The 24095-nt window shown below is 37.8% G+C and overlaps 3 protein-coding genes across 16 annotated transcripts in view; 1 reads left to right on the plus strand and 2 right to left on the minus strand.

Moving 5' to 3' along the window:
• Nucleotides 1–1389: 1389 nt before the first annotated feature.
• Nucleotides 1390–6383, minus strand: LOC139110079 (RING finger and SPRY domain-containing protein 1). Of its 3 annotated transcripts, none has more exons than XM_070669659.1 (12): nt 5685–6383; nt 5095–5319; nt 4696–5022; nt 4449–4614; nt 4153–4335; nt 4011–4077; nt 3789–3929; nt 3596–3711; nt 3371–3514; nt 3054–3271; nt 2707–2967; nt 1390–2628 (listed from the first exon to the last, which is right to left on the minus strand). In XM_070669659.1, exons 3-12 carry the CDS (start codon nt 4914–4916, stop codon nt 2541–2543), a joined length of 1605 nt encoding a protein of 534 aa, XP_070525760.1. In that variant the 5' UTR covers nt 4917–5022; nt 5095–5319; nt 5685–6383; the 3' UTR covers nt 1390–2540. The 3 variants fall into 3 exon arrangements, with proteins under 3 accessions (XP_070525760.1, XP_070525744.1, XP_070525752.1); XM_070669643.1 differs by having other exon boundaries at nt 5605–6383; XM_070669651.1 differs by having other exon boundaries at nt 5095–6383.
• Nucleotides 6384–6523: 140 nt separating this feature from the next.
• The window catches only part of Hiw (MYC binding protein highwire), a 164755-nt gene continuing 147183 nt past the window's right edge, over nt 6524–24095 (plus strand). For 7 of the 11 annotated variants that reach the window (XM_070669455.1, XM_070669496.1, XM_070669464.1 and 4 more), the window contains exons 1-16: nt 6524–6976; nt 7559–7622; nt 7704–7943; nt 8083–8236; nt 8310–8512; nt 8582–8899; nt 9007–9174; nt 9256–9474; nt 9594–9795; nt 9884–13404; nt 13490–13757; nt 13901–14187; nt 14284–14609; nt 14807–14913; nt 14981–15190; nt 15305–15449. In XM_070669455.1, the coding sequence (XP_070525556.1) occupies nt 6882–6976; nt 7559–7622; nt 7704–7943; nt 8083–8236; nt 8310–8512; nt 8582–8899; nt 9007–9174; nt 9256–9474; nt 9594–9795; nt 9884–13404; nt 13490–13757; nt 13901–14187; nt 14284–14609; nt 14807–14913; nt 14981–15190; nt 15305–15449 (6527 nt within the window). In that variant the 5' untranslated portion in view covers nt 6524–6881. The remainder of the gene's footprint in view (nt 6977–7558; nt 7623–7703; nt 7944–8082; nt 8237–8309; nt 8513–8581; nt 8900–9006; nt 9175–9255; nt 9475–9593; nt 9796–9883; nt 13405–13489; nt 13758–13900; nt 14188–14283; nt 14610–14806; nt 14914–14980; nt 15191–15304; nt 15450–24095) is intronic. The other 4 variants (XM_070669529.1, XM_070669538.1, XM_070669483.1 and 1 more) reach the window with 1 other exon arrangement.
• Nucleotides 18221–24095, minus strand: part of LOC139110107 (uncharacterized) — a 43242-nt gene continuing 37367 nt past the window's right edge. For both annotated transcript variants that reach the window (XM_070669683.1, XM_070669691.1), the window contains one exon: nt 18221–19901. In XM_070669683.1, the coding sequence (XP_070525784.1) occupies nt 18537–19901 (1365 nt within the window). In that variant the 3' untranslated portion in view covers nt 18221–18536. The remainder of the gene's footprint in view (nt 19902–24095) is intronic.

Here is a 24095-nt window from a genome sequence, read left to right on the forward strand (position 1 = left end):
TTACAAATTAACAAGCTATATATATTTTTATGGCGTATCTTTACTCTACGTATGTATGTGTGTGTGTTGAGTACGTTTATATATGTCATGTGTGAAAATAAAACTTAGATCGCTAACATAACTTTGATTGGAAAAAAGTATGAAAAAGACAAACCTGTTATTTCCTTTATACAAACGTGATTTCAAACTAAAAATGAGGTTTTACTATTCTAATAAATAAAAACACCAAGAAAATATTGATTTAGATTAGGTCGCTTGAGTTAATTATTCTTTCTTTGTTTTAGATGTTAATTTAATCCGTCATGTATGTTAAAAAGTTTTTATGTAATTATTTAATTACTGCGTTGTTTTACGTTTAATAATATAAGAATTTTAGGAAACAAAGATACAACAATATAACTTTTTCTCTTCTTGTCCGCCTAAAATTAAAGAGAAAAAAAATACAGCTGAATAAATGGAAAAATACGTAGTTCTCTTGTTATGTTAAATGTTAAAAAAAAAACTGTAAGTTAAAAATAGACATAAGTTGAATAACCTCTCTTTTATAGTCACGCTGTTTTGACTTAATAAAAAATTTTCCGAAATTATTAATATAATTCAGCAAATGATAGACTAATGATTGATATTATCTAGTTGATGTCAACTTGCAATGTGTATTGACTATATATTATATTTATTGTTATTCTTGCAAAACCAATATACGTTAAAAGTTATAACGCATGATCAATAAAGATGAATACGTGAGGAAAATTATTTCAAAGCATTGTAATTATAAGATCACGCATACACGTGTGTACACATATATGCTCGCTCATTCCACATATCTACATCACCAGACACACAAACACAAATGCATACACTCACATACGTACACGTACATAATATAATATAAAAATATAGAATTTAGATCAAAATCTAGCACTTCTCGTTTCTTTAAATATAATTTAAATATATATACATTTGGACCTCAATTATATTCTTTTTTTTTTTAAGTTAATTATTACTCTCGTGACACAAAGTCAAACGAGAGAACGTGCAATAATTTTTACTTCTCAATTACAATTAAATAATTTAAAGTTTCGCGCAAGCTTTTTTAATGCCGCATGAAAACTTTTAGTTTCCAAAAAATCTCAAAACGTGATGTTACCATCGACGACAGAAATGCAAATCCTGCCGATCAAGGTGATGGGAGTCAACTGACGTGATTTATTATTTCACATACTGGTTTAGTAAAACGTACATACATTACTATAAAAATTGATATATAATAAGTAATTTTCTTTTATATTTTTTAACATGACATATATTACTAGATAAAATATTGGGTATTATTTGTATTAAAATAACGGGATAGGTAATTGATAACAAAAATAAGACTTTATAAAAAAATGTTTGCAAAATACATGTATATGATAAAACATTAAATTTCTCTTTATGTCTTCCCAAGAATATAATATATATGTGTATGTATGTGTACGTGAATGTATGTAGCGTATGTATTTTTGATATAATATATACTATCAGTATTTCACAATTCCTTAAAGATAAACTCACATTAGATCACTAGTTTTAAATGTTCACTTACGCAACTTATTAAGAATTTAAATAGTTTAAAGATATAATCTGAACTTTTGTAAATCTAATAAAAAAAAAATGTTTTTACGTTAGAATAAACAAATAACTTTTGAAATGTCGCAATTCAGTAACAAGTTTTAAAACTTTCAAGCGAGAGTTTATAAATACAATTGATAGAACAAGAACTCTACTCAAAGTCATAAAGATAAGTCGTTAGATGGAAACGATATGACAATGTTGTGAATACACAGAAATAAAAAAAAATCAGACTTAATTACTTAATTCGAAACATGAAAAAATACGATTTTACATTATGTTAATAGTAATTATACGACATTATGATGACAAACACATCTGTCACCATCAAAAGAGTTTATATGAAATTTCTTATCGAGCTTGAGCTCTCGCGATCTCTGATTTGTGCTCGTTTTCTGATTTTTAATTTTCTCCGATCTATTTGTTATAACTTCTTCTCATTTATTTATTTCTCTATATATTAATCATATTAATTCAGTATATAGCCATTTAGTATTTATTTCAATTTTGTTAAAGTTAACGCTTATGACGATATCGTTAAAATCACAAAGTACCTTACTATAAATCTATACAGTAGAAAAAGTATAGAGAAGTATGGAACAGGAGAACGTTTTATCTTTGTAAAAGATTTGTTTACGCATCATCTTTAAGATCTTTGATTTTTTTTTTTTTTAATAGAAACTTACTCAAATCTTTGCAATGTATTATCACGGAAATCTTTTCTTTAAAATTAATTTATAGTTCTTTCTATTTATTAATGCATTGTATTGCATAGAGAAAAATACTATGTGACACATGATACTTGTATACAATATACGACGTAAATAACTATCTATAATTATGATTATCTCGTGATATTTCCATAAAAATTGTATGACATCAAAGAAGTGGCGAAATAATTTATGAATATTGATATGAGATGATCGATGTCATATGTTATCTGAGGCTACTTCTTCAATGGTAGCTCTACACATTGGGCATTCAATCAACTGTTTTGAACACCTTTGGCAAAATCCTCTGTAAAAGTAAATCGATTATTACGTATATTCTTGTACAAAATTATGGTTTTATAAAATTTGAATTTAAATATATTACCTATGATTGCATGGCAGTAACCTCACTGATGCCTTTTGATCGAAGCATAATGTACAGGAATCCTCCCTAACACTAAGCCTTCGTAACTGATCTAGATATATGTGTCTAGGAAGTATGATCTTGTCTTCCGGTTTTAATGTAGCATAGTCATTAAATTTTTGAAATTCTCGATCAGTGGGTGGATATTTGAAAGGTACGTGTCCAAAATTAAATAAACATTGTTGGAATGACATAAAACTAGCTGCTGCAAAGAATCCAGACCTAAAAATAATCGTAGACATTACCATTGTTTTTACTTCGACGTTCGTAGCATAAAATAACAAATCTATATATACATATATATATACCTTACTGTTTTAAATACTTGAATGCACGGTTTAAGTGGTACACCATTAATAGAGAATATTATCTCTAATTTATTTAAATCCAATAAGCAACCTAAAATATCACCAGATTTCCAACATGGTCTGTTGTGAAATTTTTCACTTCGTGCATTATACCAAATCAGTCTGCGACAGCCATCGTAGGCCAAAGAAAATTCATCATCTCCTATACCATATCCCTCCTAATAAAAAATAATTTTTACGATAATATGTAACACAATAATTCTGAGTTTGTATTTCAATAAAAAAAAAAATATATTTTTTCCAATAAGAGTATTTACATGATTTAAAAACGTGCTGTCTTTCGTGGCCCATCCAATCTGCATAACTCCCGTAGTTATTATCAATGTTTCATAATACCATATTCCCGAATCTACTTGAAATGTACACCGTACACTTTCAAAGGAATAAGCGTCACATCGTGCCTAAAGTAACAATAAATCATTATTACAAAATTGCATTATTTTTTGCAACAAAGATACAAAATAGTCTAACAAGATATTTACCTCTAAACCATTAGGGGATATTTTCAGGTACTCACTTACATCTTTCGTATTTAACATTACATTAATACCCGTCACATCGACGGAATCGTGGGAATATTTTCTACCTTCCATTAAGACTACAAAAAAAAATTAGTTATTTATTATTTATTGAATAAAGTAAATTAATGGCACTATAAAATTTAATTATACTTACATAAATTATCTAAACACCATTGTGCACAGAAACCAACTTGTCGGCGCACATAATGCGTTTCTGTAGCCCATTTTTCTAATTCTAGTAATGGATTTTGTTTTTCCGCCATAAGACGTTTTTTTATAGTTACTTTATTTTCACCTATTGACAAATAAATACCAGTTAGTTTTAATAATAATTAAAAAAACCGAAGAATTTAATAACATTTAATAACTTTCTTACTTGTTTGTGCAAACTTCTCTAGTGCTATCAAAGAATATAACATTACATAAGGCTCAACTTCTTTTCGCTAAAAATATAAATATATGTTAAAAGATATCAAAGATTAATTATTGCTGTATTTTATTAATATTAAAAAACATACTAGATTTGAAACTAGATAATCTAAAGTAGCATCAGATAATATTGCAATACTACTAGGACCAGCAAGTTTCTCTGCAATACAACCAAGTACTACACATATATTACGTTGCTGTGTAATTGTAATTTGAATTTGTCCAAGTTTTTGAGGCAATTGAAACATGTGCGATAATCGTAGTACAGACTCCTACAACATAAAAAAAGATAATCATTATTACAGTTATTTCAATTTCTACAATTTTGTAAATAATATTAAAGTGATAAAAATAATTTTAAAAAAATTGCAAATTAATTTCCAACCTTTGAAGGTAAAGGACAATCATCTAGTAATAATATTATAACCGAAGGACCCAATGGATTGTTCATTGGAATAACATTAACCATAGAACTAACTACTTGTATCCAACCATCTTCTTTGTCTGCAATGGCATTTAACTTCAACATAGCTGGTGGTGGCTCATGATCGCTGAACATAAGAAATAAAACATGTAAATATATACATAGATACAAAAAGCATATAAATACATTTAATACATATTATACTTACTTATCTACCAAAGTGTCCAGACTTCCAAGTGTTTCCAGTACAAGTTTGTCAATGTGTGATGATGTAGGAAATTTAAAGGCAGGAGATGCCGAATTGCTACATGAAACTATACTAATACTAGGTTCTGGTATTATGGTATTCTGAACTTCTGCATGATTACTACTACCATAGGTCTCAATGTCATATATCCCTGGAGTATCCTTACACAAACAATTGCCCATTCCCACTAGTTTTTTAGAATTTTTTCAGTGAGTTATTGCCTATTGCTTAGGTTACATTTACAGAACAGTGGTACAATTGTACTAGCAAATCTTTCATCTGACTAGGCTGAAAACAAAATACAAATGATAAATGTTTTGCTTTATAAAGCATAGTACAACTAAGAATTATTCTACTTACCAAAAAGATGATATCATGATAAGTCATATCCTTTTACCATGTATGTAATAATGTTGCAAGTGTCTTTTATCTGCTCATACATAGCTTCAATATCACAACTTTAAATATTAAAACTAAATGCAACTTAAGTGTTAGGATTTCCCCACTCAGGTTTTCCTCAATAAGACTTGATTCTTTCAACTGATAAATTATATTCAATGATACATGCTTCCTCCGCTTTCCGATCTATCGTGATAATAGAAAATTAAGTAGATTAGATAAAAACAAGATATGTTTTGCAAACCAATATACATGACTGGATGCTTTTTCGCAAGTTCTATGAAAAGGTGCGGGTGTGTATCTCACGCGTCTTGAAGGAAAATTGTACAGGGAGTAAATTTTTTTGCGATGACGTGCTAATGCAAGGTACTTCAGCATCGAATCGAAAAAATTGGAAAATCGAATCGCGAAGCCTCGCCTTTGAGGTTAGATTCCCGCTACTATACGGGTCCGCACGAACGGCAATCTCACCATATAGCACGACGTGTGTACCGCCTCATATCGCGATTCAATATTACTCCGTCGCTCTCGTGTTTCACGGTAGCACGTACTTTTCGCTCATACTTGGCAAATTTCAGGAGCTGCGGGGGGGCTCTCCCCCTCGGTAATTCGCGACGTGACACGTTTATCGAAGCGTTTAACCGTGCATATCGCGAGCCCGTGTCGCATCGCCGTTCCGTGCTGGCGCGTTCGCGGCGCGGCGGACGCACGCCCAAGTGCGTGCGTACCGATACGTGGGGGTGTTAGCGAAATCTCCCGAGATTTTGTACGTATCGAGATTTACTCGATGTCATTTTTCGTGGAGATCGTCGCGGTTCTAAGATCTAGTCGATCTCGCGAAAAACCTGATCGCTATTCTCTCATTTTTCGCGTTCCGAGTTCTGAGTCGGTGGCTCGCGGGCAAACGTAAATTTTCTCGAATATCTGACTGATAAATCTTTATCGCGCGAGTTGTAATCATCAGCGACCGCGATACGTTTTTGTAAACACTGTAAACAAATGCACGCCTGTGCGTCCGACATGCATGTGCACGCGGCGCGATTAATACACGCTCAGAAATCGCTATCGCGAAACGTTTTCTCTCAGACTCTTAACATATGTGTGACGTGACGTGTTCGTCGCGCATAAACACGTTGACATTTAGCGGCGGCGATAAATCCATCCGAGGGGACGTTACGAAGTTCGCGCGGTTCGCGACGGCCGACCCCCTGCGCTATCGCGTCTCCCTCCTTTAACGATAAACGGTCGTCTCGACTACATTGTTCCGAGATCGGGAGCCGCGGTCTCAACTTACACTAATAAAGAGCCATGTTCGTGTGCTGCGCAAAGCGTTCTGCGGCTCTTTATTTAGCGGTTCAGAGCGGGGAGGCAGTCGATTATCGAAGTCGCGGCGAGTGCGAGCACTCTCGTGCGCGCACTCCGCCTGGCACTGTTTCGGGCAAAGTTGTATACGAACGGAGCGGAGCGAATACGTCGCGCGTTTGAATCTCGCGTGGTGGGCTGTCGGAGTGCCGCCGAATAAAGTTCCCGTCTGAGCCGGCCCCCGTGGAGTTCCCACGTCGTCGTCGGTAGGACGTTGCCGTCGCCGGTATTCTCTCGCTTTCTTCTTTCCAGGATATCGCCTAACCCCCCCGCGGGAAACGCGGATCACATGGGGCGAGTGACACGGGGTACGGCGAGCGTCGACGATCGATAGTGTCACGAAGATGACTTGGTGACTCACTTGCCGGGAGTTTTGCGCGGAAACCATGGTGTCCGGGGACAACGAGAGGCTGCTGCCCGAGCCCGAGAGCTACGCCAAGTGCTTTTATGATCTCTTCAAGAACATCGCCGAGGCGCAGAGGTGCGGCGACCAATGTGTGACGTATAACCTCTCCCGCCGATTTGTTTACCCGACGCCGCCGCCGCCGATTCTCGGATTCTCGGCCGCCCTTTTGCCGCTCGATCGGCGGACCTTACGGCGAAGGGTCGTTGAATTCGGTTCCCGATCGAGGGGCATTTTTTTTTTCTTTTGTTGCTGCGGCGGCGGTAATCAAAAGCAAAGCGGCCGCGTTTATCAGCGTGGAACGTAACCTCAAATTTTTTTGTTTATTAATTATCAGCTCGCTTATTCGGCCCTTTTTAACTTTTTATTCAAACCCTTTTGAATGATTTATCGATTCCTTTACGAGTATGATAGATATGTTTCTTATCGCGTTTACGTACAATTAGAATATGTGGAGTAATCAAGTAGTTTTTATAAATAGAATAAATAGAATGGCTGTTGATTGTACATAATTATTGTATGATAATTACTATGTTTGTTTGTAACAAAACAATTTTATTGTATTTAAGTTTAAGCGGCACTGTAAAATACGTTTTGTTGTATTTTTTTTGTGTGGTCGATTTAATTAAGAAATTACATTTATAATGATGTGTCTTTTAGGAATAAGGGAGAATGGAGAAAATGTAAGAAAAATAAAGCTATTCGCAAACGAGACAAGAAAAAGGTATCAGACATTTATAATTCTTTTGCCTCCTGTAATTTCTAGATATAAACGATTTCTAACACATTTTATTTCTATGCATAGATCGATTTAAATGGAGAATTAAATTTTAATAATCCACCCGAGATAGAAACGGCTTGTAACGCCTCAGCATTCGCTGTGTTCGCTAGTGTGAGAAACGCTATTTTAGAGAAGCACGCGAAATTGTCAAGTGAGATTTATAGAGCGTCAAATTGTAATTCTCCGCCACCAGATCTTAGCGATACTATAGATACGGAAAGCGATGATGAAGACAGAATATCAACTATACAAAATTTACCAAAGGTAATGGCAGCTCAAAATTAGTTTTTTTTAACTTTGCTCTTTTATTTTATTAGAATATTTATAATTTTTTTTTTTCGTAATATTTATGCAATATATATAATTTATAACGTATGTAGTTTAAAAGATTGTTTTAATAAAGATTGTAGGTATCGGTTTAAGAAGTGTTTTTACATTGATGAGGGAGAGTAGAACAATTGATCCTATCTTATGTACAAAAGCACTGTCGGCTTTATTGGATATTTTACAAGGGCAACTACCAGAAGGCCTCAAGTCTGAACCAGATGACGTTATTGGTTAATATCTCTAAATAATCGATCTTTTTAATTGGCAAAGTGACAAATTTTTCAAAAATTTACCTTTTTTTAGATCCGCTATTCGATCTGTTATTGGATCTTGCAACTTCTCATGGTCCTGAATCAGCCGCTGCCAATGACGGCAGTCACTTGACCGCTGTTGCTTGTGCTTGTTTATTGAGTCTCGTTGTAGTCAGAGGAGATACTGGACGGTTGTTGGCAGCAATAGCTGCTTTACTTATGTCTCCTAGAGCATTAGCAGTACAGAATATTCAGGTATTAATAACTGCTGAAAATAATTATTGATTAATATTATATTAGAAAATTTAATGTTTCGTATTTTAGATGCCGTGTGTGTTAACGTCGCTGCAAAGAAGTGTTCATGCTGTTTTGTTAGGCAAACTTGTAAGACCAGATTGGATTACGTACGGCATTCCTAAGTGTTCTAAGATATGGACCTCTATACTTAAGTTACCAAATGAGATAAACAATATGGTATTGAATGAAAGTAGTTTTGTGAGCGATGGAAAGTATTTATATCTACATACATCTCGTGGTTTATTAAAAATCGGAAGTGGCCACGATGGTACGATATGGGGACACATATACATACATAAAGCAGATTTCTATCCGACAGAAGTAGGATGGCTTGGTTATGCGAATGTTAGTTGCATATTAATACTTTAATTATTATTATTATTTATGGATACATAATTTAATATTTAATATTAATTTAATATTTAATAATAATGTCATATGTTTTTTTACAGAGTTCGTTATATTTTAAATGTGCACCTCGAAAACAGAGTGAGTTATTAATTATCGATACAGAAACACTTATAGTAACAGGAATTGCCGTATTGGAAGGAAAAGATTGGTCATCTTCTGTCATGTTTTCTGATGGTGAAAATTTGGGAATGATAACGGCTGGCAAAGATGTAAATAACGTAATTGTATATAATATAATATATTTTATCGTTTGTTTAAAATATTTAATTTTTTTTGTTTTATCTTAATAGGAAGGTTATGTAGTACGTACGATAAATACTCTAAGTAATCCTGTGACAGTTGCCTCGGAATTACCATTGAAATTGGTAAGAAAATGCGTGGATATATTTGGATATGCAACATTTGATGAAGAACAAGCAATACATACTTTGAATCCGGGATGTGATGATGAAATTGTAATGGTTACGGCAGGAAAGGAATTTGGTTTACTTAAAACAGTGTCTGGAAAAGTAAATATTTTAAAGCTGTTGAAATTATTTAACGTTTCATGTATAAATGTTATCAACTTATTTTATCTACAAATTAATATTTTATGTATATGTATACATATATATATTTTTTTTTTTAGTTATTATATAGCGGAAAAGGAACTTGTCTAGGCATGAAGAGTAATACAAGGCCTAATAGATGGTTGGAACTTACTTTTGGTAAAGGTCCAAGAATTACGCATTTTGCGGCAGGACATGATGGTCAACATGTCGTTATGGTTATGGAAGATGGTTCTGTATTATTTACTGGCACTGCTAGACGTGGAGAAGATGGAGATAGTAGTAAGTTAAAATATTATAGTAATTTAGTATTGTTACAAGAATAATTTTTAATAGCAAAATTTTTTTAACTTATGAATTTTATTTTAAGATAAAGCGCGTAGACAACCAAAACCAGTAAAACCAAAGAAAATGTCAAAAGTAGAAGGCCAGTTTATTGTGGATGCTGCTTGTAATAATGGATCTACTGCTTTAGTCACGAAAGACGGCTCTCTATTAATGTTCGGTAAAGATACGCTGCACAGCGATCCAGTGACCGGATTAGTTACTGATTTAAGAGACATATGTATAGTTCGTGTATCATTAGGAAAAGCTCACGCTGCGGCGTTGACTAACAAAGGACATCTATATACGTTCGGTATAAATAATAAAGGACAGTGTGGTCGTGATTCTGCAACGGTGCATACTGTGAATAAAGAAATGACTGTAGTTGCAATGGAAATGGGTACAGGAGAAGATGAATTGATAATAGCCGAGGAAGAAAGCGTCGATCCTGTGGAAGATTGGGAAGAAACGAGAGGAATGTGCCCTCCGGGGCAACATCAGTGGAGGCATCGCGTTTGCATGGTTTGCACGATTTGCAGAGAGTGTACCGGTTATAGCATATCATGTCTGAGTAGTATACGTCCCGATCGAAATCCCGGGCAGGAATGCGGATGTGGCGAAGGAGACAGTGGATGCGCAGAGTGTGGATGTTGCCGTACATGTGCGAGAAAGAGTTGTAGCAACGGTATATCGGGTTCTAATTTTCGAGAGTATCTGCAGAGACGTTTGGGTGAGATAAAGCAACGACAAAGAAGTAAAGCAGGACCGAGCACTATCAAATATGGAGTAAAAATTAAAGGATCGAATAATCAACGCATAGCTGGCCCCAGTATTGTGCAAAAAGGATTTTCGGAAAAAGTGGCATTGGGACTGGGAGTTAATCTTGCGGCCGAAGAAGGTGTTGGTGGTAGCGATGTGGAACGAGGAGACGCGGCAAGAATTGCTAGTATATCGCCGGCCAGAGTTCCTATTCCTAGCGAAAGTCCTGTGATTCAAGTATCCTGTGGTTTGCATCACACAGTATTACTTTTGCAAAATGGAGAAGTATATACATTTGGCAGTAATATATACGGTCAGTTAGGTGTTGGAGATTTAGTGGCACATGCGGGTCCCATTCAAGTTAAATTGCCAATTATTGCTACTCAAGTGGCCGCCGGGAGTAATCATACTGTTATACTTACTTTAAAGGGAGAAGTTTACACGTTTGGTGCATACCAAAAAGGACAACTCGGTATGAATTGGTGGAATGGTCAAAATGAGTCTACAAATACTACTACTCAGGTAAATCGTCGTGCCGACTGCTCTCAACCTTGGCATAGCTTTCCAAATGTAGTGCCAAATATTGGTCCGCGATGGGGTAGACGAGCGACGTGGATTGGTGCCGCTGGAGATCAAACATACGTTAAGATAGACGAAATAAATTCGATTAGTTTAACAAGAAGCACCGTTATGGCGAATAAAAATTATATTATCTTAATACCTCATCAAAATGAACATGCACATTCTTTCAAGAGTCTGGTGATAAGTAAACGCGATAGAACGTGTAATAGTTTTACCGGTGTAGAACAAGTTGATTTTAGTAATTGTGCAGTATGTCTGGATCCCTTATATAACGTTATTTGGACCTACAATTCAACAAATAACGAGATAAGCTTGTATAATATACTATTAACGGAAGCTAGAAGAATACCCGGCTTGGAATTATCTATATTTAATCCTGGTTTGGTGCTTCCGGTTGTTTCGAATTGTTTTGTAACGCGTTTTCAAGCCGCGATACATTTATTAGCTTGTTTAGATACATTAACGCAAGCTCAAGATGAAAATTTATTGATAATTGAAGAAAACGAATGTAATCAATCAATGCATGGCAAAATTTACAGTCGTGAGGATTACGCTACTGTTAGCAGATTTGAAAGTCACGGAGGAGGCTGGGGGTATTCTGCTCATTCAATTGAGGCGATTAGATTTATGCCCGATACAGATATTATATTAGGTGGCTACGGTTTATTTGGCGGTCGAGGAGAATATACTGCCAAGATTAAGTTGTTTGACATCGGAATTGACGGTGGGGACCAAGAAAACGATGGCGAATTACTCGCAGAGACAGAAGAGATTCCATATGAGTGTGGTCCAAGACAAAAATATTCGATATTATTTGACGAGCCTATATCTTTGCAAGCAAACAGGTGGTACGTGGCATGGGCTAAGGTCGGTGGACCTTCTAGTGATTGCGGCTCTGGTGGACAAGGAATGGTCACCGCGGAAGATCAAGTCATGTTTTATTTCAAGTCTTCTAAAAGATCTAACAATGGCACCGACGTTAATGCCGGGCAGATTCCACAGTTACTGTACCGTGTTGTTACGCCTGAAAATCAGACATCAAACAGGCAGAGAGATCAAACTGAGCCTGTCTACGTTTTAAAAAGAGAATTTAGTAGAACTGTCACAAAAGAGTGCTTTCAGTCTTTGATTTCTCTTCTTCAATGGAGCTGGAATACATTGAAAGTAACACTGGCAGATATGGCCGTACATATCGCGTCATCGACTCATGTGATGCTAGCAATGCTCGAGATAAAACGATTGGTGTACATAAGCAAAGTCAGTTTGAGATTACTTAGAACATATACCAATGAAGTCTACCCTAATCACATTATTAAAAAAACTCCTCCCGAATCAGTGCGTTTGGCGGAATGTATAGGCGAAGTGCGAGCATTATTACGTCAAATTTTATCTGATTCGTTACCAATTACTTTGAAAATTAAAGGAAAGACACGATCTAATAAAAGTTCTAATAATTCTATGGGAAATGAGATGACAAACAGTTTACTGGACGAATGTCATAAAACGTTCGTAGCTTGTTATCACGCATTTTATCCTACCGCGTATCTTAAATGGACCTCCTTATGTGAGTTATTATCGGATATTGATAAAGAACAAGGCACGACCTCAAAAGATCGTCTTCTTTCGGCCGTATTGGCTTCTTTGTGCAACTCGGCGATACGACTAAGGTGTACATTTCCAATCTTGAGCAACATTATGGATAATAGTGACACAGTAAAGCGACAGCTTAGTCCGTCTGACAATGCCGGTTTACTTATGATGAATTCAACGGAGAGTCATCAATATCCGATTTTGGTGGAACAAATTAGTTACAAATCTCAAGTGGAAAGCTCCGGAAAAGAAATCTTGAACTGGTCGTTCCGCGAAGTACTCGATAGATTGCTAGATCTGATATTAATTCCAGTCAAAAGAAATCTTTGTAGAGAAAAGACTCAATCTTTGCCAGAATTGGTTCTTCATTGCTGTTATTTATTAGCCCGAGTTATCGCTGAATTAGCGGCACAATCGAGTGGAAATGAGGATGAACTTCAAGCAGCTTGCGGCAGACTCATGTATACGACGCCCTCGAGATTTACAAGAACCAATCAGTCAAGATCGTGGAATACGGGTAATGGTTCTCCGGATGCTATTTGCTTTTCCGTCGACAGACCGGGCATTCTTATAGCTGGCGTTGGTATTTATGGAGGTGCCGGAGTATATGATTACGAGTTGGAGTTATTAGACGATGTAAGTAATGTAATTAATATTTTGTTATTATGTTTTCATAAATTTGTGTTTTACTGCATTAATTATGATTATTTTATTGCACTAGCAAAATAATACCGGTAACGACCCGTCACATACACAACGTTGGAGCAGTTTAGATTTTACGAGAGGATCTTTCGGACCGGATGATTGTATCAATGACATAGTAGAACTGAAATTTGACAAACCAGTACTTATAAAAGAAAATATTAAGTATGCTATCAGATTAAGAAATCGCGGAGGACGAACTAGTAATGGTGACGGCGGCCTAAGCGTTGTCAAAGGAGCTGATGGCACAACATTTACTTTCACAGCTTGTTCTTTAAGTTTCAACGGTACGTTAAATTTATATATATATTTTTAAAAATGTATTATGTAATTATATATTTAATATGTAGAATGTATTAATATATTATACAATATATTATATATGTATATGTATATGTATATTAATATGTAATATGTTACGTTATTACAGGCACAACACAAACTAGAGGCCAAATACCGCATGTCTTATACTATTCAAATCCGCAAGATTCCGACGGGCAACATACGAACAAAGCTATGGCGGAAGTGCAAGCGAGAAAATGTACACTTGCTATGACAGCAACAATCATTCAACGGTCGAACGAAATTTTTTCTTTGGCGAGAGAAAGAGCAGAAGAAATAATAGCTAATGACGTTCTTGGTAATGCAACTTTTGTAACGACTCTCTTACCGCTAGTAATGGCACACATTAGTCCTTTAGCTACATCAGATCCCAGAGTAAGTAGTTTATAAATCGTTTTAAATATAACTTTTAAGTGATAACACGTGATAATAAAGAAAATATTTAATATAATTTGTTTTACCTTTTTTTAGAGCAGCGTACAAATCCTTACTTTAATACAAGAGATGTTGCCACACGTCGCAGCTTTAAATTTAATGTCCACGATGGGAACTTCTCAAATATCCCAAGATAGCGAAACTCAATCACACTTTGCCGCTCCAGTTACTACCAGCCATCATTATACTTGGCTCGAAAGCGAACATCCTTATAAACCAGCGACAGTATCGTATTATAAAGTCACTTTTCCGGAAACAGTAAAATGGCTAACTGTTGAATTTACTTCAGAATGTGGAACTTCTCAACCAGAAGATTATCTACAGCTTTATATACCAAATATAATTTCCAACTCTTCCACGGGGTAGATAAAATGTTTTATTTTTATCCCATGGTGTTCCATAGTAAACGAAAACAAGAAAAAAAGTCTTATGCCGTTTTACATTTTTCGCAATAAGTTCTACCTACTCCCGAAAAAGTTTACTATGGAACATTCTGTATAATATACAAGCACGTTATACACTTATATTTTACGTTTATGTTTCATTTTTATCTTTACAGGACAGTTCCAAATATTACAGGCGAAGATGCTCCTATGTATTGGCCAGTATTACATAAGTTAAGTAATGTTCAAAATCAATGGCCGCAAAGTGCAGTTGTGTTACCAGGTATGTTTAAATAGAACGTTAATGAAAAATATATTACATGTAACTTACCAAATTGTTTGGTGTTTAGGGAATGAAGTGATATTTTCTTTGGAGACTGCATCCGATTATATGAAGAATGAGAGTTCCATCACATATGGCTTTAAATGCTTAGTTATTGGTTACGATTGGATAACGTCCAGTCATGGTTTAAAAAATTTAGAGATTGAATTGTCCTTTCTCGGAGGAGCATGTTCTGCGAGTCTAATGAAGAAAAATTTATCGTTACCTCCTGTATCCTGTAAGTACAACATACATTTTTATCCTGGGTGACTTTTATTTTTATTGTTTCACTTGTATAAAGAGTAATATAAAATTCTTTCGATAAACTGATTTATGATATTACAATTTCTAGCGGAAGAAGTTGAAGAGGACTTGGAGTCGATGCAGGAAACAGCAAAAAGGATTTTTTCTGTACATTCGGCATTACTCGGACGAGGATTCGCACTCGCATCTCCACCTACAGTTTCACAGGCTCTCGACGGCGTGCTACCATACAGGTAAGTGTCCAACAACAATTTTAGCCTAAAAAAAGAAAAAAGAAACTGTATATATATTAAAACATTTGACAAAATGTAATTATATCATAAAAAATCGATTAATACGATTATATTCACATTTTCTAAATATTCAAAATTTTAGATATCTTTTTTTTATTCAACGCACATTTGACGTACGCGATTCTTTTTTATCTTATAAAAATTTTAATAGTTTTATTATGATTAATGCATACCCGACATACAGTTTCTTTTTTATCTTGTAAAAATTGTTATATTTTATTTATTTATTGTCTGTTATATGTCGCTTAAACAAGGTTAATTGAGTAAAATTATTTATTACATTATAACTTTGTACGAATATCTAACATTATTTTTTAACTACGATGTATTCAAATCGTGGATTTTAGTAAAACAGAAACGTAAACATATAAAATATTTATAGAGAATTTCTGATCAATTTTACATGATTTTATTATCACAATTATATAATTACTTTTATTTGCAATTAACTTCGGAATATAAAAATTTTAATTCAATCAACGTTCGGCAATTCAATAAACGGTATACGTACATATTATTAACTGGAAGAATATTAGCACGTAATCTCCTTCGAGAATAATCTTAATATGATTAGCAACCGTATTATTGGTATCATCTTTATTATATTTTTGCTCGTTCAATGTGAAATAAATTATACAGTCGGCGGCTGTTATATCACAGTCTCACGATAATTACAACTATATATAGCATTATAAACTGATTTTGTTCACCACAACGATAATTACACGCGTATACATACCTGTATATAGTTTGCATACGTATTGAACTCTGAGTTTTCGATATTAATATCAAAATGCTAATAAAGCCGACCTTGGCGAAGTTTGAATTAACGAATATAAGAGATACTTTGAGAGGTAGATATAGCGTTTGTTGCGACGACGGCGGGATAGAGTATGTGACCCTAGCGTGATGTGTGTCGAATCTCACACGAAGCGCGTGGTGCATGTACCGTGGAGCGCAGCCGGTCGCCGAGGACTGACTGAGATCGAGAGAACGCTTCGCCATAGCAAACGTTATATCAGCCTTTCATTGTACAAAAATGTTTTCCGAGACTCGATTTCTTCCGTAACGTGCTCGAGACGAAACATTGCTTACCTCTGCCTTCGAGTGCTTCAAGTGTGGTGGGCCTTCTGTTCAGTAAATCAATGTTAACCGTACGCTAAATTACAGTTTCGGACAAGCTTTATTTTACTTCTTCTTCGAAATGCCTTTTTATGATTATCAAAATATTAGATCGATGTCACGACACACGCCTTCTTTTAATTAAAGGGATAGAGGACAGGAAAACATTTATTTATTTTCATTGATTATGATCTAGGAATATGTTCACTCATAATCGAGTTCCTTAAAATCTTTTCATTATACGCATAGATCAAATGCGTCGAAGAATATTGCTATATGACGGGATGTATATTCGAAGTAATTTTTGTTTGGTTGTACAAGATCACTTGTTTCGCTGAAATTCTTCAGCGCTACATTAACACATATCAAATTCCGTAGAACAATTCGCAGCATTTTGATTATTGTGATTTTACTTAAGATTAAATATAAATTATAATAACAGTAACAACAGTTTTTTTTTTCTTTTCTTTTTCATATCGCAAAAGTATATAGCAAATCTTTGCTTTAAATAAATGCGGTAATAATAAAATAACGTAATAACAAGTTTACAATACAATACAATTAAAATTAACTCACTGGTTTTATGGTCTGGCAAATTTCGCTGTTTTCGTACGAAACAGTGGCGAATTTACATTTACGAGGGATTGAAACTAACGTTTCTAGAAAATTATTTGGTAAAAAGTTGATTTACATAAGAATTTCTTTGATAAATAATAAAAAATAATCTTATTTAAATTATTGTAATTATTTTTAAAAATATTGTTCACAATTTATCCAACGATATATATGCCATTTATTTATAAATTCGCCACTGATATGAGGTGTGGGGTATTTTTTTTAACTTATCTGAATTGATCTTGCCGGTTTATTTACTATTTAATTTGTTACATTACTATCAATCTTTTTCTCTATAAAAATGATAATTTGGAACGATTTTGATATGAAAGCTTAGTGAAGAGTTTCATACGTCCGTTCGCTTTATATCCTTGTAGTCGAGATCAGAATTTTTGTGGAATGAACACGATTTATGTGTCGCATCACTCCAGGAATGGCACAGCTGTCCGAGCGAGTAGTCATCCCATTTTGTTTGGTCCTTTCGTACCGTGATTTTCGCTCGAAACGTTCACTAATAATTTCGTCGATAACCGCGCGCTACCGATCGATGAATCTAAAGCAACGCGCGAAAAATCGATTCAATCGCGTATCTTACGCAAGACAGCAAATTTAGTTTTCTTTTTCTACACGAGTTATGCTCTTCTCTCTTTTTTTTTCTTCCTGCTAAGTCGTATCACTTCGACGAGGGTCTCTCGCTTTATCTTCTACATCGGTCCTCTCTTTTTCTTTTTCAAAAAGTTTAACGATAAACTTAACTAGCTGCGACGGCCGATTATCCAAATTTGCGACTCGTTCTGGGAGAGGGGAGGGAAGAAACTTTTTAATTCCCGCGACCGCTTTTGCGGTGAAAGACGACTCGGGAAAAGAAAAAAGCGCGAGGTCTGAATAATCGGCGACCGCACGTGATATGTAAATGGAAGCTTACGAACTGCGTTGTACTAGGAGAGACAATTAAATTAAAAACAGGACACGACTTCAGGACTGCGTACATTTCGCATTCTGTTACACTTCAAGTGACAAAGGTTCACGCAGTCGATACTACGGGCGCGAGCAGCATCCGAGAAAACTCCTTCTCTCCATTGGCAGGACGTCTTCGCGTTTTTTCGAGCACATTGGATCCAAAGTCTTTGCGGTCAGTGTTCCTAACTGGCGCCGATCGCACGGCATTCTCTCTTGTAGCTTTCACAGCTTGTACACTCTAAAGCGGCTCGACGTTTCCGCCCACTCGAGTTCTTCTTCAACGGGAGTGACGATCTTAGGCCTCCTCGTCGAGCCGCCCGGGGCGTCTCGTTACAACTCGGTCGTAAGCGGCTCGGCCTTCTCGACGATCACATGAAACTCCGTCTCTCGATACAATCTGCCGTCTGGCACTACCATCGTTATCCTACTGTCGACTGGTGTGCCGGAAGTTGCAGCTTCCCTGCCGATCACCCCGTTCTTCTTCGAGACCACGTCGGGTGCATTGGTCGGCACGCTAATCCACTTTTTTCTGTTGTTTCGTCGGCGCCTTTGGCAGCACCACACGATCAAAGCCACGAATACTATCAGGGCGAGAATAGCACCCACGATAATTAGAATGAAGACGACCATGGAGCCGCCGAGGGAGCAGTGACGCGTCTCGTAATCAACGAAGGTGATCGGCGCACCGTTCGTCCCGCCGTCCAGACATTGAAAGGTTTCCGGAGTCTCGTTGATAGGCTCCTGGGTCGGTGACTGCGGCGGTACCAGCGAGTTTTCTCTCGCATAGAACCGCGAGTAGACGTTGGTATAGTTGAGCACGTAGTTCTTCCATATGGGTAACATTTGGCAGTCGCATGGCTGCGAGATGACAAGATTGTCGAGCTGGGGTCGGAAGCTCGCGCGGTCGAACATCAAAGAGCCTTCTTCGAAGCTGGTAATGCTGTTGTTTTTGAAGGTGAGATCGTGTGTCGTTGACGATGACGCCGACGGCGGCCTGTTCTCGCGGTCCGCGCGAATACCCAGAAACGCGCCCACGCTGATGCTGCCGAAGGTGTTGTTTTTTACTATAACGGCGCCGTGTGCCGTCACGTCGAAAGCCTCGCTCTCCAGGTTATCGATTACGCAATTCTGTATCGCCACTGTGCGTGGACTTCTCACGATGAAGGCGTTGCTCCTCACGACGCCCAATTTCACGCCGTCCAGCATGAATTTGCGATAGACTTCGATGTCGTTCATAGTGCGACTTGGCATTTGATCGCCGAACGTGCCGCCGATCACGTGCAAGTAGTCGACGTCGAACTTCTTGAAGGCCTGTGCCTCCGTTGTCTCGATGTGGCAGTTCTCCAACCGTATGTTTTCCGTGTGAATTAAATTGGCGAACGAGAAGGCACTCAGCTGGCCGATCCGTACGTTCTCGAACGTGATCGCCTCGATGTCGCCGCGAAAAACGAAGCTCGGCATCACGTCGATGCTGCTGTTCCGCACGGAGATCCGCGTGCGCGAGCTGTACTGTGATAGCTCGAAGCTTTGCCTGACCAGGGTCAAATTCGCCACGTTCGCCAGGTCTACCGATCGCAGCTCGGTCATCGAGACCAGGCTCGAATTTGTCAGAATCACGGACGAGCAGTTGCTCACCGCTATTCTGCTAGTGTGCGCACTCAGCCGTCTGTCTCCCTCCGTAGTTAGAATTAATTCCTACAAAATAAAATAATCTTTTATTCATAACTTATTTAACTATCTGTATTTGCACTTACATTTAATTTAGCTAATGTATACAGAAAAGAGCCGGAGCCTTAAGTGTAATTAAATTTATTTGAAAAATATTAAAAATATAATTCTTTCTTCCGAGTGTTTCGCGGATTATTTCTTTTTTTTTTTTACCTTAGAAAACAAAATTATTTTGAAAACTTAGACATTCTAAATAATCGGTGTAACATTTTTTTTTTTCACCGAAGAATATAATTCCATTAAGAAGAAAATGTAATATTCGATTGCAATCTGATACATCGAGAGGCGAGATATCTAATAAGGATCGAATAGCTGTAATTGCAAGCAGGGTTCTAACTGTCCTAATTACTCGCGACGTGCTCGCCATATTGCTATCGTAATCACGAAGGAAGCAGCTCAGCTCCGCGAACGTTTCTTTGCATCCGTCGAAAGATGCGACGTGGAGATCGCCAACGAGAGTCACGCCTCTCTTCGTTCCCGTCAGCCTTTCTTTTCGCTATCGACTGCTCGCGCGAATTTACATCGAGCTATCGGCTCCGCTGCATTTTCCGCTTTGGCGCGTGCTAATACGTGTTTGCCCTTGCATACGAATTAGATGACTGCACACGAGATTATCCGCCCGGCGCGAACTCGTCACGTGTCGCGCACGTAAACGATGCACGTTCGATATATCGAACAGAGAAGCGTTCTGTGTATCTGCACGGTGGACGAAATCGAAGGAAAAGCTACACGGATAATTTCGCGAGAGGCTCCCTGTGCAATCCTCTCGTCGCACTACGTTATTGGAGTGTAGCAATGTATTCGTTCGCTCATTTATTCGGGCCGGTTGTAGCTTTCGTCGAGAACGCCGGAATGCCGGCCGATAGCGGCCCCCGACATCCAGTGCAGATTGAAAGAACGGTCGATCGCGCGAAATGCACGTTGCGACTCTCCGTGGCTTTGATTCCTGCAAACGGGTTGTGCGAGATAGCTCCGCGTGTGCGTTTGCCCGCGACAACGCGTGTTGCTCTCATTAATTATCTCGTTCCTCCGCTTAATCGATTCCCCGTTTAAACGCTGCGCTCCGAGAGAAAACGAAAAACCATGATTGATACAGTATTATCATAATATTATATTAAAATAAATTTTATTAATAAATTGCTATTCTATAAATAGAAAAAAAAAAAAAAAAAAGCGGGGGCAAAATTGAAGGAGCGATTTATATAGAAAGGTCGCGGCGCAAAAGAAAATCCAGAATGTCCGTTGAATGGCGAAAACAGAGAATAGAAGTTAAAAAAGCGTGACATAGGCCGAGGGAAGAAAAGGGTTTTTATGCCTATTCTTTTTCAGGCTCTTGTCGTTCTTTACGCATTAATGTCTTGCTCCATTCGTCCCGTCCAGCCTCTGTTCAAACTTCCCCTTTTGTTCCTAACTCATTGTCCATGGTTACTTTTTGGACACACAACGTCGAGCGGAGATTATCAACTAACGTATTGTACCTCGCCTTTTCCTGCCTAAAGTTTATCTCTATCTTGTTTAAGGAATGTAAGAAAAATATTTTGTAAGCTACTAGAAAAGTTTAGGCCTCGATATTTTACGAGAGATTTTCAAAAAAATTTTTTACATCTCTTCTAAATCGCGCGACGAAAACTCCTAGGTATTACTAGCTTTAGATTGTAATTATGATTATCTCTGGAAAAATTTCACGCGCCCCCGAGACGATTACATTGAAAAATGTAATTGGCCACCGTTGTGACGGCTTATCTTACCCAACGCGCTCGACATGTTCCACAAACATAAAAATCATAAATGGTGAGTAGGTCGTCGCAGATCGAATCATTGCCGTAACTCTGCGGTGTCCCGGAGGACACCTGAATTTTCTTTCATAAGAATTTCGCGCGTTCCGTGAGAAACGTGAGGTAAGCTCTGCGGGAACTAGGAAATACAGGGGACGTTTTCCTTCGACCTAAAAAGCAAACGTATCTTTATTCCGTTCATATTTTCTGCTTTAGTTACGCTCGAACAATCTCTCTGTGGATGGGTTAACTTTTTCCCTTTTCCATACTCTCCAGACATTTTCGCGCGTCACATTCCTGACCCTGTGTTCTTTTTCTCGCGCCGAGCGCGCGCGCTTGTCGATTACTAAGGGGATGATTCCCGGTGGGAATTAAACTCGAGCGCGCGCGCGTTAGTTCGTCTCAAACTAGTTTCCCAGTTTTTTTCCATGTTCGCCGCGTGACATTTTTCCCCGGCTGCAAATTCGCGTGGAAATCTGCGCGATCTCGCCGAGGGATAATCCGCGAGAAATTGCGAGCGCTTTAATGTCGATTACGGCCAGTAATCGAAAGTGCCTTTTACGTTTCCGATCGAACGGCGGGGAACGTTCAAGGGCTCGCCGCCGAATAGGCGGACACTTGGCTGGATGAAAATGAAAATGAGATTTGTTTAATGGGTGAGATTAAGTTCACTGGAGAGACACGCGATTGTCGGATTCCCGCCGCGTGAAAAAAGAAAAGAACGGAGAGAAAAAAAAATCCTCGGCTGGGAGGAACCGGAAGCGAACGGAAAGTGGCAGAAATAGAACTGGAGCACTTTTATGATTCATAAAGAATTTATGAGTGACAATTCTTTTGTTGACGATATCAAATTTGCTCGTAAAAATCCACGCGTTTGTTCGAACCTTTCTACTTTGGGCCCCGATATAATTTCCGGTGCAAAATGATCGATGCGATTAATTTCGCCTAATTATCCCACGTATGTATCTAATTACTAAATTATGACAAATCTGCCAGTGGTACCGCGACTGTCGTTTTTATTTTAATTAGCACTTCGCGCGACAATTCGATTTCCCATTAACTGTCATTAGCGATACTTAACGAGGTACTTTTGCACGCAGATCACTTCATTAATTCTCTATCACAATCCCGTTCATTAGTATTATTAACGTAACAGAATAACCGTGATATCGCTCCGGGGGCTGATTGTTGCTACCGCTTACTTAACCGAGCACTTTCTTTTTTTATGAATACGGCACACTCCCTCCGTTATCGTCCTTTCCATTTTCCAGGAATTTTCATAACCGGCCGTCCTTTCCTTGGAAATAGCGTCTTTACGTTTCCGACAGTATTTACGGCCGTTACTTTTACACTCCCGACAGGGACGCTCTTTTTCCCGTCGTTTCGCGTCTTATTCCGCTGTCTTTCTTGTTATGGCGGAGCGAGTTTAAGATCGCGTTCGCTAAAAGGTGGCTTCAATTATTTACGCCCTTCGTCAATTATTACACGCGCGACCAAGGACTTCGTACCTAGAGGATTCCATCCGGTGGTCCTGTGTTGTTAAAAGCAGTTTAAAGCACTTTATTATTTGTAAGTCCGGCTTTTTTTTCCTTTTTTTTATAATCGGCTTTAATTCAAATCCTTCTCCGCGAAAACAGCTTCTGTTACATATGAATTAATCACGATCACTAACGTGCGTTATTACCTCGCAGTGCATTACTTTTTTATCAAACTTTTTGTAAGTTATATCTTCAAAAAATATACTCGAGTAATATTAAAATATTGATTAGTGTTAGATTATTTGTTTGCGTAAAAATGTTCTCCTCCATCACACTTGCCTTCGTGCGGCCCGTCGCGGGGTAATTACGAGTTCATTCCGCACGCGTGATATGTCATCGATGATGGATGGGAAGCACGTTTTCGAGCAATTAGCCGTGCAACAGAAATTCAATCCCGTTTCGCAGCAATTTATATTCCTTATCGTTGGCGAGCCACTTCTTTCTTGCAGCCCGCGTTATTATATCTTCCGCTCCGCGATAAAGTCCGCGCGCACGCCTCGCTATTTGCTCGTATCCGTGCGCGAGTGCAAGGCCGTCGAAACTGACCGGCGTATCGGAAATATATGCGATGTGCGTACGCATATCGATAGATGCTTTCTCGCAGGGCTCAGGCGCCGAGCTCATCTTCTTCCGGCGATAATTTCGTCACGCGCGCGCGATTTTTACCGCGCCTATTGTCGAACCGCCCACTGCGGCGTAGCTCCGACATGCGCCGCTCTTCGTGGATTCGAGTGGACACAAAGAGCGCTTTATCGCGAAGACAATAATGACAGCGAGAGACTCTGGCGAGGACGCACCGTTAGCATTATCTTCGTCCGGGGTGCGGTGCGCAGTAAAATAACGTTGCA

The sequence above is a fragment of the Cardiocondyla obscurior genome, linkage group LG02 (genome assembly GCF_019399895.1).
Source record: "Cardiocondyla obscurior isolate alpha-2009 linkage group LG02, Cobs3.1, whole genome shotgun sequence".
In the NCBI taxonomy this organism is placed as follows: Eukaryota; Metazoa; Arthropoda; class Insecta; order Hymenoptera; family Formicidae; genus Cardiocondyla; species Cardiocondyla obscurior.

Excerpts from the sequence above, each read along its gene's own strand:
- LOC139110079 (XM_070669659.1), bottom strand. The coding sequence starts at position 4,916 with ATGGGCAATTGTTTGTGTAAGGATACTCCAGGGATATATGACATTGAG. Across the intron at positions 4,615-4,695 it reads CTGGACACTTTGGTAGATAA|CGATCATGAGCCACCACCAG; the intron begins GTAAGTATAATA and ends TCTTATGTTCAG. Across the intron at positions 2,629-2,706 it reads TTACTGCCATGCAATCATAG|AGGATTTTGCCAAAGGTGTT; the intron begins GTAATATATTTA and ends TTACTTTTACAG.